Source organism: Acromyrmex echinatior, chromosome 10 (genome assembly GCF_024713525.1).
Source record: "Acromyrmex echinatior isolate Ae372 chromosome 10, ASM2471352v2, whole genome shotgun sequence".
NCBI lineage: Eukaryota > Metazoa > Arthropoda > Insecta > Hymenoptera > Formicidae > Acromyrmex > Acromyrmex echinatior.
In genome coordinates, this window is record NC_141861.1 from 7078716 (window position 1) to 7097252 (window position 18537).

At 27.4% G+C, this 18537-nt stretch overlaps 2 protein-coding genes across 2 annotated transcripts in view; both read left to right on the forward strand.

The window, feature by feature from the left end:
• Nucleotides 1-6602: 6602 nt before the first annotated feature.
• Nucleotides 6603-8967, forward strand: zuc (Mitochondrial cardiolipin hydrolase zuc). The gene is made up of 3 exons (XM_011063466.2): nucleotides 6603-7203; nucleotides 7297-7481; nucleotides 7627-8967. The coding sequence occupies exons 1-3, from the start codon at nucleotides 6941-6943 to the stop codon at nucleotides 7869-7871; spliced, it is 693 nt and encodes a 230-aa protein (XP_011061768.2). The 5' UTR covers nucleotides 6603-6940; the 3' UTR covers nucleotides 7872-8967.
• Nucleotides 8968-9856: 889 nt separating this feature from the next.
• The window catches only part of Rh5 (Rhodopsin 5), a 273046-nt gene continuing 264365 nt past the window's right edge, over nucleotides 9857-18537 (forward strand). Inside the window, exons 1-2 of the mRNA XM_087410148.1 lie at nucleotides 9857-10163; nucleotides 12511-12696. The gene's annotated coding sequence lies outside the window, so the exon portion shown is untranslated. The remainder of the gene's footprint in view (nucleotides 10164-12510; nucleotides 12697-18537) is intronic.

Genomic DNA, 18537 nt, shown 5'->3' on the forward strand with positions numbered 1-18537 from the left:
TTTTAATGTAGTGCATATAATTTATCGATCTCGCTTTTCTATAAAAGACGTTCTACGATTATTAATTATTATTATTTATCTCAATGCACTGACTTTAGCCTAATCTTTTGTAACTTATCCATATGTAGTAACTGGATTGTGTACCAGTTAAAGTAGTGACATGATGTACAAGATCCAATGTACAAATTTTTTTATCAAAAAATAAAAAAATTTTATTTCATAATTAATAATTATTTTAAAATTGCATTTAGAGCTTTACATGACTTAAAATACTTAATTTTGAAATAATAAATTATACAAAAAATGATTCTAATAATTCATAAAGTACGATAGGGATTTATTGACGAAGGAAAATTATCCTTTTCGGATCTTACATCACTCATCTGAATTCCTCATCTCCGCATGCTTTGAGGTGAGATTCAGCAACGAATCGTTCGAATCGTTAAGTACATGGGCCTTGAATTTTATCGGATGATAATCGATTTAGTAATTTTTAGTTGTTTATTTTTAAATTAAAGTTTTGTTGATTACATTATAAAATTTGTATTAAGAAATTTAATCTATTTTCGTAATATTCGAGTCTTTTGAAATTAACGTTTTTGACATTAAGATTTTTTAATTTAAATTTATTTTTAGTCGAACATTTATATTTTTAATTTTGAATAAACTCGAAGAAAATAAACGCGAAATTTATTCGTATGTTAATAGAATTATTATTATTATTATTATTATTATCAATGATAATTATTTATATTATATTAGTCAACTTTATTAATATAATAGCCCCTTCGCGACGCGGTCGTGTTTCGCGCATCATACAAAAGCGTAAAGTCTTACGCTTATTGCCGATGATATTAGTCGGCAGCAGTCGGCAGCAAAAAGGAATATTTTTCCTTGTTGTCGATTTCTGGCTTATGAAGCCAGAATATTGGCCAGGAGCAACGAAAGGTGAGATCAAATCTGGCCAGAAGAAAGAAGAGGATCCATGAGGTAATTTGGTGTGTAACACCAATCTAAGTTTTTAAAAGGTAAATTGAATATTCGGGAGGGTAATTTGCTCGCAAATTGCGAGTTCTTATATTTTTTAGACTTATTTAGAATACAAAAAAACCAACAAATAGGGCTAATGAGAGATAGCGCAGATAATCAAGCGCAAGTTTGGTAGATTTAAAAAATCTACAAAACTTACGCTTAATTATCTGCACTAACTCTCATTAGCCTTTATTTATTAATTTGTTTGTATTTTAAAGATTGAAAGTCTGCTTTAATTCATATTGTTTATTGCTTATTTATTATTACTATAATCGTGATTAAATTAGTTACTCAATTCCTGCTGAGTTTACTAGTACACGATAGGACATTGGCTGCGTTAAGCAGAGAAATTACCTTTGCAACTGTTGTAAAATTCTTTAATGTAATTGGTTTATACATTTCAATCCATAAGAAATCAAAAGCAAGATCCAATCGTATTGAAGAATTTTGCAACAGTTGAAAAGCTACTTTCTTTGAACGCAGCTATTAATGTATTATAACGGTGTTATTGCACATTTATGAAATAATGTAGGTAGGAATGAAGCTAGGTACACGCGAATAGGCACAAATAAATGAAAATACGAATAGGTAGGACAATAAAAGTATGAATAGGTAGGGACAATAAGTATGGATAGGTAGGGATAAATACAATCATTTTAAATTAAGAAATTAAATTATACAAATGAAATAATACTTAAATAAATTTCGCGATCGGGTAATTAAATTCTATTTTAAAAATAAAAAATAAATATAGTATAAAACTAAAAAATATTACACAATAAATTTTAAACTATGTGACATGTAGGTAGGGATACATAGATATTATATGTACATACTTGATAATTGAAAAGGAGGGATTAAAAATTACATAAAATTTTTAATTAATTTTAAATTTTATTTAATTATCAATATCCCGTTCCAATTATCAAATATAAAAATAAATCAAATTGTAATATGTATAATTGTATAATTTTGAATTTCATTAAATTTTCAGTTCCCCTGAAATTAGATTTAATTTTTTATAAAATTCTATACATGTACAAAGTGTGTAACGCGTTAACATTGTAATTAATTTTGTTATAAATAAATGTATGTATAATAGTATTAGGTACAGAATATAAAATTTATGTAAACTATGTCCAGATAAATGCTATCATGTTTACTTTTATAATTTAACACAATAATTATTAGTAAATTATACATTTATTGAAATGTTTATATCCATATTAAATATATCTATTTAATACATAGCATTTATCGTGTCATAGTAAATCAAATTTATTGTTGCTTTATTGATGTAAATTACACAAAATCGACGAAACATATGATAACAAAAATTATTTATTGATTTAACGAATTTGATAAATATTTAATTTTAAAACTTTCTTTAAATTTCTTTTTTATTTTAAGTATCAAAAAGTCATTAATAATTTTGAGTAATTTTTAATTAAAAATTTGATGTTTAGAATAATCTTCAATTTTTCTTTTGTATTTAGTATACAAATTTATTGAATAAGTCAGTAAAGATTGGAGCTTTAACTGAGGCAATGGTTAAATGTTAACTTCTTGTTTGCTTTTTGACATTTATATTTTTAACATTATAGAATTACAAGTATATCTGATTGATTCATTATATGCAAAGACCTCATCGCTGTCAGATGTATGCCAGTGAATGTGTAGTTTATACCGATGGAAAGTCGTAATTATTTTTATCATGGAGAGTTATTCCTCGTCGCTTTCCATTCGCAAAGTTTGGTGTCCCATTCGAGATTCTTGTACAGGATCGGAATTAATCCCGATTTTCTCGTCTGTAGTTATTGGAAGTAATAATTTTGTCAGTAAATCAGTTATATTTTGAAGTCAAGTTGCGAAATTAATTCAGTGATATATTTTAACACACAATTTCCATCGTTTTTTTGTTTTATTAAATGTTCTGCCACTAGTATTGATAATGTTAGTAATAGTACTGTCTTAATAACAATAAGAATTTATATTATATGATTAATATGGATATATGGATTATGTGTTTAAGTCCAAATTATTAAGTAAATAAATAAATTTTAAACAAATAGTTTGCTCAATTTTCGATGATTTCCCTAACAAAAATATGGTTACGAATGTATATATTTAATTTTCTAACTGTTATTTTAAAATCATTTTTAGATATTGGACATCCCGCCATTCCAGAATATTATTAATTATTAATTTATACATATACATACTTTTATGTGATAAAATACATGCAGATATTATGAGATTATATTTAATAAATTTTTGTTTTTGTTAATGAATTTAATGAAAAATGTATGGTTACAAAAAATTCGAGATAAGTCGAATGGGTACCCTTATATTAGCGGGATGTTAATAATTAAAATTTTTGGAAAATACAGAAAAATAAGGAATAATTAAATTTTACATAATAAATTTTTCAGTATAAAAGTTCTTTAAAATCCCGTTATTATTGGGTTCGACTTATCTCGAACAGTTGGTACCCGAGAAACTTTTGTACCCATACATATAAAAAATTACAATAAAGCATGTATTTTATTATTATTAAATATATTCCTCCGTAACCTCCATTCCGTAACGAAATTATTCTGTTCGTTTATTTTTAATAAGAAATGCTTTTTAGATATGTGGCAGAACATATTTTCTCACGAATTTTAATATTATATAAAAGATGTGATAAAAATAATAATTGTAATTTACATGTTACCAAAATTATTACTATCGTAAGTAGTCTGAAAGATTCGGGATTCATACCCTTCTGTAACAAAATTTCTGCAACAAAACTGGTGTTTGATTGAATGCTTAATTTTTCTGTATGAATGAACATTGTGAATTTGACGTAGAAAGTTCATTCTCTCTCTATGAAGATTGTTCTTCTTTATATCGGCTAACTATAGCGTACCACAAGGCGGAGGGACTTTGATATGTTTACATTATTGAAATAAGTTATCTCGAACGCGATGAAAGTACTGTCATAAGTATATTAATGACTTTTTATCGCAATATTAATATGTTTTATAATCGCAATACGGGAAAAAAATGTTTTATATAACTATATAAAATTATATAAAATTAAATATATTTATATATATATATATTTATATATAAAATTATATAAGGTTATACAAAATTGTATATAATTTTATATAATTTTATATAAAATATTTTTTTCCGAGAAGTTATTAATTAATAGTAAATACGATGTAATTGTTAGTGTTTCATTCCGCGTTTATCAATATTTCACTAAACATTGATTTAAGAAAATTTATGTTTTCATATGTATTTTCGACGCTTCTGTGTAATCCCGCATTACTAAAATTTGTTTGTTATGCTCCTATAATTACATTTTTATTATATTTTGAACAGCATTTATGATTGTATATTATATTGTATATTATATTGTTATTATTGTAATATTGAATTGTACAAAAGATTTCAATAAAAGATAATATCAAAAAAATTAATGTAATATCATAACCGAAATACAAAATAAAATATAAACACATAAAAAATAAAAAATAAATTAAAAATACTCACCTGCAAAAACGGGTTACTAAATTTATTAGTTGCTCGTTTTTTTTACGGATGAGTATACTTACAAAGAAAAGAGGACCGCAGATAAAATCTGCGGGGGTGGTGGAGGGCCTCTAGCTCGTTTTTACCAAATTTAATTTAAAACTTAAATTAATGATATATGATTGGAAAAATTTGAAATGTATTCAAAGTCTCTAGAATTGCTAGTAAATGTAGAAACTTTGAAATATACTTACATACTAGTAATTATATTTGGTCAAAACGGGCTGAAATTCTACAATAAAAAAAAATTTCATAATTCCATTTTTATGTAGGCGCATATTATAAAACAAAATTCTAACTAAATTAACTTGTTTGAGTATTCAATTTCGAGTTTCTTAAAATTCAACAACTTTTATTTCGAGATGCGAAATTGAAATTTTCGTTTAACCCATTAATAAACATTGTATCATTAAAAGGTTTATTAAATAAAAATGTTAAATAAAAAAGATTGTTATTACAGAACCAGAATTCGGATTTTCTTGAAATATACTCAAATTTTGTGTTATAATATGCATGAATTTTGTATACGAGATATCTTATACATAAAAATGTTAATTGTAAAAATGTATAAGGAATTTATTATTTACGTATTTTATATTAAAAAGATTTAAGTCTATTTTTTGTGTTGTATTATATTTTATTACATTGTATTATCTGAATACTTTATATATTATAATTCTTTCTTTATATTTTTTTTATTTTGATATCAAATAAATACATTACGTAAAAATATTAAATTTGTATGTAATACATAATAAAGACAATCCAGCAAATCTGAAGTTACACGTACGTATCTCTTACATTAATTAATTGTAATTTGCCATAAGAATATAATTGTAATATATTATGTGTGTTGTACTACAGTTATGTTTTAATTATTACATATAACTTGGTGTTTGCTGAGAAAAAGAAGACTGCCATTATAAATTGGTTGGGGTGATGGAGGTTGATTCATTTTTCTCATTTAAATTTTCTTTACAATTTTATATTAAATATAGTTGCTTACAATTAGAAAAATTTCAACTTTATGCAAATTGCAAATTGCAATATGATAAAGTAGCGCATTGATTGATCGCAATGTTTCAGGAATTCTCGTCCTATATTTGAATATATTTGTGTTACTTTGAAATTTCAACAATATTAATAAAATTAGATATTTTAAAGGTATTAACAAATAAATTTCTTACATTACATAATGGCTTTGAATCGTGAAAGCTCTGTTTTTTTGCACATGACAATATAAAACAGAATTCTTATCGGATATCATTCGTCGCTCATTTCTTATCAGTGTAATAGGCATTAAGGGCACACAAAGAAACTTAAGCGATCAAATGTAAGCAGTAAGCGAATTGACCATTTACAGTAAAGTCTGTAAAGCCATAACATAAGCAATAACCAATCCAACATGTTGATTTCCTTACTTTTGATTGATCAACCGGAAGAAAGAATTTTACTAACTGACCAATCAAAAAATACTTCGAAGCATTCGTAGCATCAATTGGACCGTAACTTAAAGGTACGGTCAACGTGATGCTACAAATGCTTTAAAGCAATTTTTGATTGGTCAATTTGAAAAATTCTTTTTTCTAATTGATCATCAAACGCTTCAAAGCATTTGTAGTGAGACTTTGACCGCAGCCTAAAATGTACGTGCTAATGTATTTGTTGCTGGTATATTTTGTGTTTAAAACTGGAGAAAATAAAAAATTGCAGATTTCTGCATTTATTTATTTCTGTATTTATATACTGTATTTATTTATTGATTATTTGATTTCTGTATTTATTTGTAAAACTTTAAAAAATCGCTTCGTTAATTGGTTGCTGCTTCCGCTGCTTGACGCTTGACGCTTGCCTGTGAATGCATCTTTAGGCTGTGTTCGGAAACGTTATCCAAGTGCTCTCATGTATCATTTTATCCTTGTTGCTTGTTCAATTAATGAATAATAAAACAAGGATAAGATAATACAATTGTGAAGAAGAATGAGATGATATTGTACATGGAGGCATCTGGATGGTTTTCGAACACAGCACACAGCCTAGTTGATTTAATATATATATCAATATGGTCTCAGTATATTTTTAATTAATAAGATCGTAAACAATTGTAATTTGTGTCTTGTTCTGTGTAATGTATTATTTTATCAACGAACTAAGAAAATCTCTTTTTTGACACATAAATGCGTACTGTAATACTCTTCAATCTCCATTGTAATAAAGCAAGAGATTCTTAACCTTTAAGTTGATTGAAATACAATATTTCTGACACACATTACTCTTCCAAAGATCTTCAAAGATTTCCAAATTATTTAGACTTAGGTCTAAAATGATGAAAAGAATTGTCATTGCAATAACTTCTGGAGTTATCGTGTCAGAAATAATGTGGCAGTTATACAAAAAACATAAGCGTTCTCGGAAGAAAGTGATCAATACTTTCAATTGCAATGGTTCCGTAGAACAGTTTTGCGACAATACAGAAGCAAAAATTTTGGAGGTTATGTTTTTTTCACAAGACTCTGCTTTATGTCGACCACATTTGAAATGTATGCAACCATGTAGAAAGCAGAATTGTCCAATAAGATACTTAAAGTAATTTTTTCAATGTGATATAAAGACATTATTATTTATTCACATCTTTCTCATAGCTTGCAACTGTATAGAACATATCTGATGTATTTGCAGGAAGATTATATATTATTTGGATTCGGCAATTCATACTTTAGACATATGTTTATATTTCTTTACATTTGTGGAATTGGCAGAGGCAGTTATAAGGGCTAAAAACAGAAATGTTGTTGTAAGGATCATATTGGAAGATTCCATGACATATACTGATCGAAGCCGATTAATGACCTTTTGCAAAGAAGGTTCGTAACAAGTATTCTGATATATGGATAATTTAGTTAGAAATAAATATATGAAGAATTTAATTACAAGATATAATCTTGTATCAAATTTATATAATGTGTGTCAACTTAGTATCAACCTAATTGACATTATTTTGCTTTGCAGGCATTAAACCAGTAGTCAAACAATTGGACGTCTTGGTGCACCATAAATTTGTTATTATTGACAATAACATTTTGATAACAGGTAGCATAAACTGGACTAAATCAGCATTTTTTGGAAATTTTGAAAATGTTTTAATAACTAACGAATCAGCAATAGTTAAGCCATTTATATATGAATTTGAGAGGATGTTGACGATGCTCACTGATAGAGAAACTAATTCTGAAAATTCAGATATATATTCATAATTTATTTTAAACGTCTTTACTTACAATAAGTAAAGAGTATAAACATTTGTTTAATGCTTTTATTTTTTAATAGAACTAAGATTCAGACCAAGACTCTTGAATTGTGATATGCTGACTTGTTTAAAACGAGTTATAAGAAAGTATTTCATACTGAAATTTAATTTTTGTTAAGATTAATTTTAAACTTAAAAGATTATGTAACTTAACTACATTTAATTTTGTGCTAAACTCTTTATAAAAGTATAAAGAGATGGATGAAGTTTTCCTCATGTGTCAATTTTACATGAAATCATTTTCTCTAAAGTTCTAATGTAAGAACACAAAGATATTTTATTTATATGTGTGTATAAATATAATATTTCATTTGATATTTATACATTTTCTTTTTAACATTGCTTCAGTTTGTTTTGTATGTACATGTATCACATATTTCTGAAAAATAATTGATATAACTACGAGATACTAGGATTTAATTCTCTAATCGGATGAATCTTTGTATTTTGGTGGATTAAATTTGATGCAATAACACATACGGTGTGGGTGTACCAAAGGGAGTTGCCATGACGATTCTGACGTCATTGTGATACTGTCTTGGTATTAAGGATAGCCTTTGTTTTCGCACAAATGAAGCTGCGCTCGTGATGCATATTGATTTTCTTTAACCGGGAACAGTCACGGTCTTCGGAGTTCATGGTCACATATAAAGAGATCTGAAAGAGAAATTCAATTATAGATGTGCGTCATTTAATATAACAAGTTTAATGAAACGTTATTGTTTTATTTTATTTTAGTTAGCCTGTGATATTTAATGAAAACGGGGCAAGATTTTATTTTATGACGTTTAGTACATAACAAAATTTTTTTAACTTTTAGTTATTATTAAATAGATTCAGTGTGAACTGTGCATGTAATTAATTACATTTTTAATATTTCTATAAGAAAACGGATGTAACAATTTAAAAAAATTTATTCTTCCAATCTTATTATTTTTTCTCTTCATTAATTTAATGCGAAAGAAATTTGTATCAAGATAGAGATAATTAAAGATTTGTAAAAAATTTGAACTTTATCAAATATAAATATATTTTAAAAATTATGTAAGTATTTCTTATTGTAGAAAGATAACGACAGAACAAAAGTAGACATTGTAGCATGATTTATAAGTTATTATAGATGTGGACAATTCCTTATCATAAGTAAAAATGAATTTTATACAAAAAAGTAAAAAAACGAGACGGATAATATTAAGATAATATTAATCCGCAAAATTAATAATCAGATAACATAAATCTAAAATAGAAATAAAAAATAAGCTTTGTCTTTCAGAGAAAAGTTTAAAATGTACGACACTTTTGTATATGATATATTATTGTATCATATGTATTAGTCTATAAAATTTCGTATGTATTTTCAAAACGTATATATTATTATAGATGCCCGTTCAATAATTTAAATTTTAGTCTTGCAAATTTGTTCAAAACTTTATAGAAAAAGTTTAATAAAACATTAGTATTAATCATTATGATTAATTAAAAACCTATCAAAGTATTTAATTTTCCGTAGCAAATTTCAAACGTCGTGCATTTTAAATTATTCGAATATTTGTAATATTTGGCGATTAGAGTCACTAGATTTTTAAAGTATCGTAATTGATTTCAGAAATAATGTCAAAATGACCGAAGTGCATGATTTCAGGTACTTGGTGGTGCATTTTTTAAACTGTACTTGCATGTCCTTTCATGCACTTTCATGCATTAAATTTTTACAACAAACAAACCCGTATTAAACTAAATAATACATAAATTAAGCATTCATATATATTTTTTTGGTCATAAAGAAACTAATTACAATTAAAAAATATTTATTTACGTACTTGACAGCTTTATTTTACCAAATAAAGTACATATATACAAATGCATAAATTTGAAATGGCCGCGTTTCGCGCCAAATGAATATGAGTTTGCGATACTTTAGAAATCTAGTGATTTTACAGGCAGGCGATGCCGCGCCTGTGCGATGCCGCGTCGTGCGCGCCTTTTTAGCCGCCATGACACTTTCGCTGCGCGTCTCGTCGGTTTGGAAAGCGGAGCGCGAATAGTGTCGTGATATTTCGCGAATTTTATCCGTCGATAGTGCGTAATATATGTGAGTTTTCATTAGCAGTACCAATTAAAGTAACGGACGGTTGTTGAAACATGTTTGTTGCGGCGGATTTTCGCAATGGACGTCGTTCGCGGTCACAATTGATGTTTCATCGCTACGCGAAATCAAGACACCCCGATTCAAATTTCGGTAAGTATAGATTCCAGTGACAAGATACGCGAAAATGATCTTTACGATCATGAAACTTGAAATGAAGTATTATATACTTCTTATCAAGTATTTAGATCATCCCAATCATATCTAATGGAATATTCATTACAGATAAACAATATATGAGATCTCTGGCGGAAAAGATTTTTATGAAAAAGTACAGAAAATAGATTGATACAAGAGATCTTAGAAATTCTTAGTTTTTTATAGATATGGGACGTAGAGTGAAGTTTGTTTTAGAAATAGATCAATTTTTCGTATATATTCGTAGAATGGTGTATTGTTTGTTTCAATAAGATACAAAAAAAGATTCAGTAAAAATTCGTAATAGCATCAGAATTAAGACATATATGGAAAGGGTGGAGGATTTCTTAGATTTTCAAACAGATTACACTATTGTATGTTCGCTACGAATACCTACAAAAAACTAAGAATTTCTAAGATCTTGTCTATGCAGTTTTTCGTAAAAATTTTTCCATTAGGGAAATACAATAAATTACAGCTGTACGTCGATTCCCAGCAAATAAAATTTGACATCAAAATGGCGATAAATAATTATCTTGTTGGTTGAGTTATAGATAACGAATTTGCGACAGTTTTGTTAAACAAATTCTGTACAGTTATAGCATCCATGGATGATGATGTACCGCGTTAGCAATCAAGAAATACTAAACAGATAATTATCTTATCCTGTGTCGAGATTTATGTTTACTCGTATGGTAACAAGGAAACGTTCGATAGTTTCATCAAACGAATTCTGTGCGATCATAGCATTACTTAGGGTCTGTCCCAAATAAATTTTTATTACTTTAAAACATATACAAAAATCATTAAGTGACTTTTATATTTATATATATATATATATATATATATACTTAATATCTTTCAAAAATATTTATAAAGTAGTTTATTTAAAAAAAAAAAATATCATAAAATATCGTATAAAAATATCATAAGTTATTATGCTTAAATGATATTTTTAGTTTTTTGAAGAAAAGAAACATAGAATATATGAGAATTCTCTCAATTATGCAGTACACTAAGGATAGAATATGATGTAGTGATTGAACAGTGATTACGATAATTTTTTTATTAACTGCGATATTTGTAGTTATTCTGTAAATTAAAATTATGAAGTTAGTGTAGTTACTTTTATAATTGTTGTATTGTGCATAATTAATTAAAATGTGGAATAGTAATGACAATAATCTTTTGATTAGTTGTGATTACTACTGTAGTTATTCTGTAGATTAAAATCACGAAATTGATATAGTTATTTTTCATTTTCCACGTTTTTAAAATTCTGTACATGAGTTAATATGAATTGTAATTAAAATACATTATATTTATGTGTAATAATCGAGAATATTTATAGCTATAGTAATTGATAGTAATTAGCACTGAATGTAATCATTTTCTGATTAGTTATTATCGCTTATAGAAGTGGAAAATCAATGTAATTAATGCTATAATTACAGTTGTAATTAACGTTCTTATAATTATAGAATAATATGGTTGTAGAAAGCACTTTATTTAATTAGAATATATGGGGTAATAAATGGTCGCGATAACTTTTTTATTAGCTATAATCATTGCTTGTAATTGTTTCATAAAAAAGGATGGAATCTTTTAACCGCTCGAGCACTACGAATTTTATATAGAATTTATGTCAAATCTGAGGCTATCTCGAACTATTGCGTACTATAGACTAACATATACTACATATGGACTAACCTAGCTGTGACAGAGATAGAGATTCAAAGTTATGATTCCTCGAATATATTCTGAGCTAGTATTCTAACCGCTCGCGATTATACTGGAAGAGACTTGAAGGAGTCTCCTTAAATTAATTGTGAGAATAGATATGTATTCTCACTTTCAAACGGGATCCTTTGCAATGGAGTTTTGTTAAGTGTTCTAGTTTTATAAAGTCTAATGCCAGACTTAGTATCGTTCATTTGGATTCAGAAATTTTAGCGGCTTGAAAAACTCTTTGTAGATCAAACACTTGTACTTTGTACAGAGTTTAGAGTTATGGGGTTCCTGAGAGATTTACACGTAGATATAATAGATATGGTAATAAAATACAATTGAAATTGTTATAATTAATGCTATGATCGCCATGATTAATAGAATAATTTATCTCACAATATTTTTTTTGCGAATTTTTATTCGCTAGGAATGACTTTTTAATTTATTAACAATAAATATTTATTAACAATATATATTTTATATATAATATATAAAAAGAGAAAATATGATATATAAGAGAACACGTATAATTAATTAAAAAAAATATTAGGTAATTATTATGTTATGCTTATAGTGTAATCACGAGAACATGGAATAATTTCACCAGCGCGAGATGAAGTACGGAAACTCCCGTGAATTGTATGGAAACATCCGAGCATCCAATCACGCTTGTACTGCATTTGCGATACCTTAGAGGTCTTCAAGAATGACGACGGGATATTAGTGGAATCAACCTTCCGTGATCCAAGGCAACATCAAGGTAGGAAAATTTTCTTCTTTTTAGAAGCCATCTGTATTTCGCAAGGCGTGCATCAAGGTATCATTAATGCGAAATATTTGAAAATTAAAGATTATTATTTCTAACTTTTATTTTATTATACAATATGTGATTAAAAAATTTAATTTTTTTTAAATACACAACTTTTTGATTTGTTCTGCATATAAATATGCAGATATAAGATTTTGAAAAAAATATCTATATTGAGATCTCTATAAAAATAAAATTACAATTGACATTTTCAATTCGTTGTATAATTGATATTGTATAATTTTGATTCTGATTCTGAAAATTCTTGATATGTTTTAAAATAATTTTGATAACTAAATATAAAAAATAAAGATTTGCAGCTATACAAAGTCTATTTCTAGATTTGCAACTACCTATTTCATGTTTTAATTCTAAAATCATATTTTTATTTCAAATAAATTGATTTAAACTTTAACAATTTGTCATAAAAATTGTGTAGTATAATTTATTCAGAATTCTAAAGAAAGTTGGATTTCTGAAAAAAATTTACTTTTAAAAACTTTGAAAATTTCCCTGTTAGAATTGAAAAATTATTATTGAATTTTTTATTTTTCAAGCTTTTTTATTTAGAGTAGTAAGATTAGTTATTAAAACTCCTGACGGATTATCCAAAACTTCGAACAATTTCTTAAGTATTCTAATTTATTATTCTTAATATTGTAATTGGTGAAAGAAAAAAAACGTTTTATGACTTTTTGTTTCTTAAACAGTTTATACTTTTAAATTTCCATAAATGAATGATTTTTCATGAGACTCTGATGTTTTTTTCCTTTGAATAGTATTTTAAAATTTTTATCGAAATATTAAGCTTTATATCAAAATAAAAAATTATTATAATTTTTACATTATGGAAATGTGAAATTGGCATTTTATATGTATATCTTCTTTTTTAGATTTACTTGTTGTAAATCTTTAAAATATTAAGAATTTTAAAATTTTTTAAAGAAGAGTAAAAGTTCTATTAGTTGTATTAAAATTGTATGAAAAGAGGTACACCTTAATAATAATAATAATAATAATAATAATAATAAATTAACAGATATATGGTTTAATGAGTTTTAAATTTTAGGTCATGATACCTTCATTCATTCATGATACCTTGTATGTACGCGGTACGTATAAAGAATGGTTTTAGACTGATTTCAAAACTATATTGCAAATGAAATGGTATAAATCATGGAAACTGGTTGTTACACGTGGAATAGGATATATTTATGGAATTTTCTCAGATTGGAAAATCAAATTGGCATAATTGCGAGGACTATTATGCTTGCACGCTTATTATTCTTGACGCCTCGTTTCACAATCATAAGTTTCATTAATCTAATATTAGTTTCTACGCTTTGAAAACGCGGAATTGTTTTCGCAAGTAAAGCCTCGAAAGTACTCTTGCAACTGCGATTTATTCGATTGTTTATCAGCGACTCGTTTTTATTCGTTTCCTTCCCTTCGAGCGGACGATTTTAGAAGTCGAGTCGAGCCGTTCTGTCGCCAGAAAGAGTTCGACGAGGGTGTAAATGTGAGTGTGTCGAAGTACTCTGAACACCTGCCAGGTGCCATAAAAAGTGCGATTCGTTGCTTGTGAAAAGCTATGATTTTCACATGAGGACATTTACAACGATGTTTGCATAGAGTACGCAACGATATTATATAGTAATATTATTTGTGTTAAGTCCAAAATGTTAAAATATAGATATATTATATGCAGATTTAATTCTTGATAATATTTCTATGAATGGAAAAGGAAATTTTTGTCATTTATTAGAAGAATATAATTAATTTATAAATTGTTTAAGCAAATTTGAATTATTACCCATTAAAATTATTACCCAGTAACATAAAATAATTAAATTGAAAAATAGAGAAAATTAACGTTAAATTATTGGAATTAATTAGAAAATTGGAATTTTTTTCCTCAATTACTGTATCGTAATAACACTTCCATGGTTAGATAATATTATCATATTCCATGACACGCGAATGTTTAATATCACGTGTAATTCTTAGTCACGTTGAAACTTTACGTACATGCGTGTTCATGTGAAATTAATCCTTTGACGAGGGTTGATAATCCTGAAGTACCGCACGCATACATGTCCGCTTACGAGCTTAATTCTGTACCGTGTAGTTAGCCGTATTGATTGTCTATTTTTAGATACACTGACGGCAACCCTGCCGTCATCAAATATTAACCCTTGGCCCGAAATAGATCCACGCCCCGTCGGCTATACTTTATTATTCTGGAAAGAACAGCTGGGTCTTATTATTTGAGGGAAAATTAAGAAAAAAGAAAGAAAAAGAAAAATTATAAGCAATCGCAATGAGATATGATTTTTCTTGTTTCATTGTGTGTTATTGTGATATATCATGATTGAATTTATGATCATTTTTTATCCATAATCTATATTTTGTAATCAATATAAAAAGTTAATATTTTAGAAATATAACACATATAATTCGATTTTTGCGCAATTTCTTTATAGAATGAAATTTTATTAAGTATGAACACAGTTATTATACACATATGTGGTACTTTTTAGACTTATTCAAAAGATGTTTAAAATCAACGTATGTAACGTCTTAAAAATGTCATTAAGTCATTATCTTTTAGACATCGTCTAAAAGATGTCTTAATAAGCGTCTAAAAGACGTCTTTACATAAGTTCGTTTTATGACCATCGATTCATAGTTGATTCTTATTTTAAAGCCATCTTAAATAATGTCTTAATACGGTCCTCTGGTTTATGTCAATCTCAAATATAAGAATCGACTATGTCTTGATTTTGGACATCGCATTCTGTCTAGATCTATTAATTAGTATATTTTTCAATATTGTCAAATAATTTTAACACGCTTTAACAAGCTTTGGTCAATCTGGGATTTTTCCTTAATATAATGTTGAAGGAAACTATCATTTATCTCTTCTCTTAATTTTAAAAATTGTGCATATACTAGTAATACGATAATAGCTATTATCGTAACTTAATTTTCAAATGAAAATTCTGTTAGTTCGCTTGAAAATAATTAAATTATTAAATAATTATTTTGTCGTCTCTATTTTAGAAGCTAGTTTTACTTTTAATCATTAATTGTTTGAAAACATAAATATTTCTGTTACAAATCAAAGAATTCCACATCGGCCAAAAAATTTATGATAATTAGAGACTGAAAATCCTTCTTAATATTTATCTCCCGAATAATTTAATTTATGAATTCGTTTGTACAAAATTGCGTGTATTTAATATGTTTTTAACATTTACATTTTGTTAATATTTATTAGCATTTACAATATGTATATAATAATATTCGCAGAAAAGGATTCGCAGAAATTTGAAAATTATATACGAAAATGTCACAAATGGAAATAAATTTTAACTCGAAATATTATCGATCTCCATTTTCTAAATGCAACTTTATTGCACTAAAGTTATTAACAAGCGGAAATAGCGCTGATATTCTTAACTATTGGAAATCGTGTATGTGCGCGTCTGTGTTCGATATTCCAAAAATATCCTTCAGAATACGTAATTGTTCGGATTATCCTCTCTGGGATTTAAAATCGGTTCGAGATTAAGAGTTGTAATAAAACTCAGACAACACCGTGTCCTCATTTTGGATATATGTGCTGTCTGGGAAATAAGTTTTCATTAGGACTGGTTAATGGCAAATTAAGAAAACCAGTTTCTTCTTACATCTGAGAGGAGGTTTATCTTCAATGTGTATATGTGTTTGTCTAACAGCGAGCAGTGTCCCGCCAGTCTCGCATGTTCCAACGCGCAATCGCGCGCATCCTCGTGTCCTCGTCCTTATCATCGACGCATTTTTATATAGGTTGCATCCGCCCCGCGAAAGGCGCTTGAACCCAGTGACGGGGCGAACGACCTTTAATCCTGTCTTTCTCTCGCGAGGTCCCCTCCCCCCTCCCATGTATACATGAACACTCCGTGGAGCGTTTTCTTTGACGTCAGAGGGCAATCATGCAACGTCGTAAAGCGAACATAGAACCCTACAGTCGAAAAGCTCTGGATGGTTCCGTCGTAAATTCGCACTCCCACCCGATTGATTAGTTGTCCTGATTCCATGACAGATAAGTTGAAAAGAATTAATAGAAAGGTACCGATAGAAATCTTGTGGAAATAGATGGATTAAAGGGAATTAAAGAAAATTCATTCCTGTGAGATCATACAAGTTGAACGTCCGGAATCAAATATGACATTCTTTGACTTATAACTTTCTATGCATTATTATACGTATCACCTCGATTATCATTAAGCTCAATGTAGCTAAAAAAGAATTGAAAATAACTTTACCTAATTATAAAAATAGAAATATATATATATAGATCGAAGAATAAAAGTGGAAGAAAAGAATTTAATAAATAGAAAGAAGTCTTTCATTTCAAAATTTAGAATTCGTAATTCTAAATTTTGAAGTAGAAGATTAAATTTTTATTGACATCTTTTTATTCAACTATTTTCAGAAAATATCGAAACTTTGTGCATATTCCAGAATAGATTTATATTAAAAATTCTCTACTTTTTCTAAAAAAAAAAAACAAAAAAATCTATTTCTAAGATTATACATCAACCATGTTCGAAAATATAGATGTCTTTTCACAAACGAATTTGTTAGATTGAAAATGATTAAGATATAGTGTCGCTGCAACCGGTGCCCCGATCACTACGTACACCGATACATGTGGAACGTTGTCCGTACGATGATATATAAATAGGTTGGACGGCATGAAAATAGACATCGGGGCGTTGGACCGGAGGATCGATGACGATACTCGTCCCCGGTGGCGGCTTGCCCGGCTTTATTTTTCGTCAAGTAACCGCATTACGCGACTTGGTCGAGACAGCACGTCTGCGTGAGAAGGCGCCTAACATCAACTTACATTATCTTTTGATGTATATTTATATCTCAGTTCTATACGACATCATAAATTTAACTTTTTTAATTCTGATATTTAAAACATTGAATATATATAACTTTTTTTATGTTCTTATTTTTAGCGCGTAAACGTATTATTTTACAATTGCTCGGTATCATTTTCCTCTACAAATATATTCTGATGTACACAATATTTAATTCATTTCACGAAATTCTGATTTATTACAAATAAAAGAGATAACATCTGTTTGATAGTTGCTCTTTTATTTGATTATTACATATAATTTTTGTTTTATAATATAAGAACAATAATAGAATTATTATATTTATTTTTTATAACAAATGTAAATTATTGAATACTTTTTTTTTAATCTTTTCTACAATTTTTTTTTACAATATTTAAAATTATTTTTTCTATAATTGATATTATTTTATGTAATAGGATTTTTTTAAAATTACTATTTCGTCTGTTTTCTATTAAGAATTGAATAAAGTTTTTATAACAAGAATAAACATCCTTTTTTTAAATTTTAATATCAAAAATGATTTTTTATTAAAATAAAAATAAATGTTAAAAATGAAAATATCATTTTGTTTTGTCGTAAGTTTTAATACAGACTTTTTAATTAATGATTTCATTAATTTTACTAATTTATTAATTCAATCAGATATTAATAAATATAATAAAAGTAACGGAATGGTAAGAGCAAATATAGAGATTTGAATTGTTGAATAATTTTATTGTTTTTCCGATGCTCGCAAATGTTACGCGTGCATTAGTTGTTGACTTTTGAGTTGGACCAATCGATTAAATCTCTCATCGTGTGTTGTTATGTTACGATGCGTTTAAACATACCTGCATACTGTATATGTACTTGATGTCCGCTTTGCGGAGATAGC

Bases quoted from the DNA above. Each gene is read 5' to 3' on its own strand.
- zuc (XM_011063466.2), top strand. From the start codon at position 6,941: ATGATGAAAAGAATTGTCATTGCAATAACTTCTGGAGTTATCGTGTCA. The intron at 7,204-7,296 runs GTAATTTTTTCA...ATGTATTTGCAG, and splicing joins TGTCCAATAAGATACTTAAA to GAAGATTATATATTATTTGG. The intron at 7,482-7,626 runs GTTCGTAACAAG...TTTGCTTTGCAG, and splicing joins AATGACCTTTTGCAAAGAAG to GCATTAAACCAGTAGTCAAA.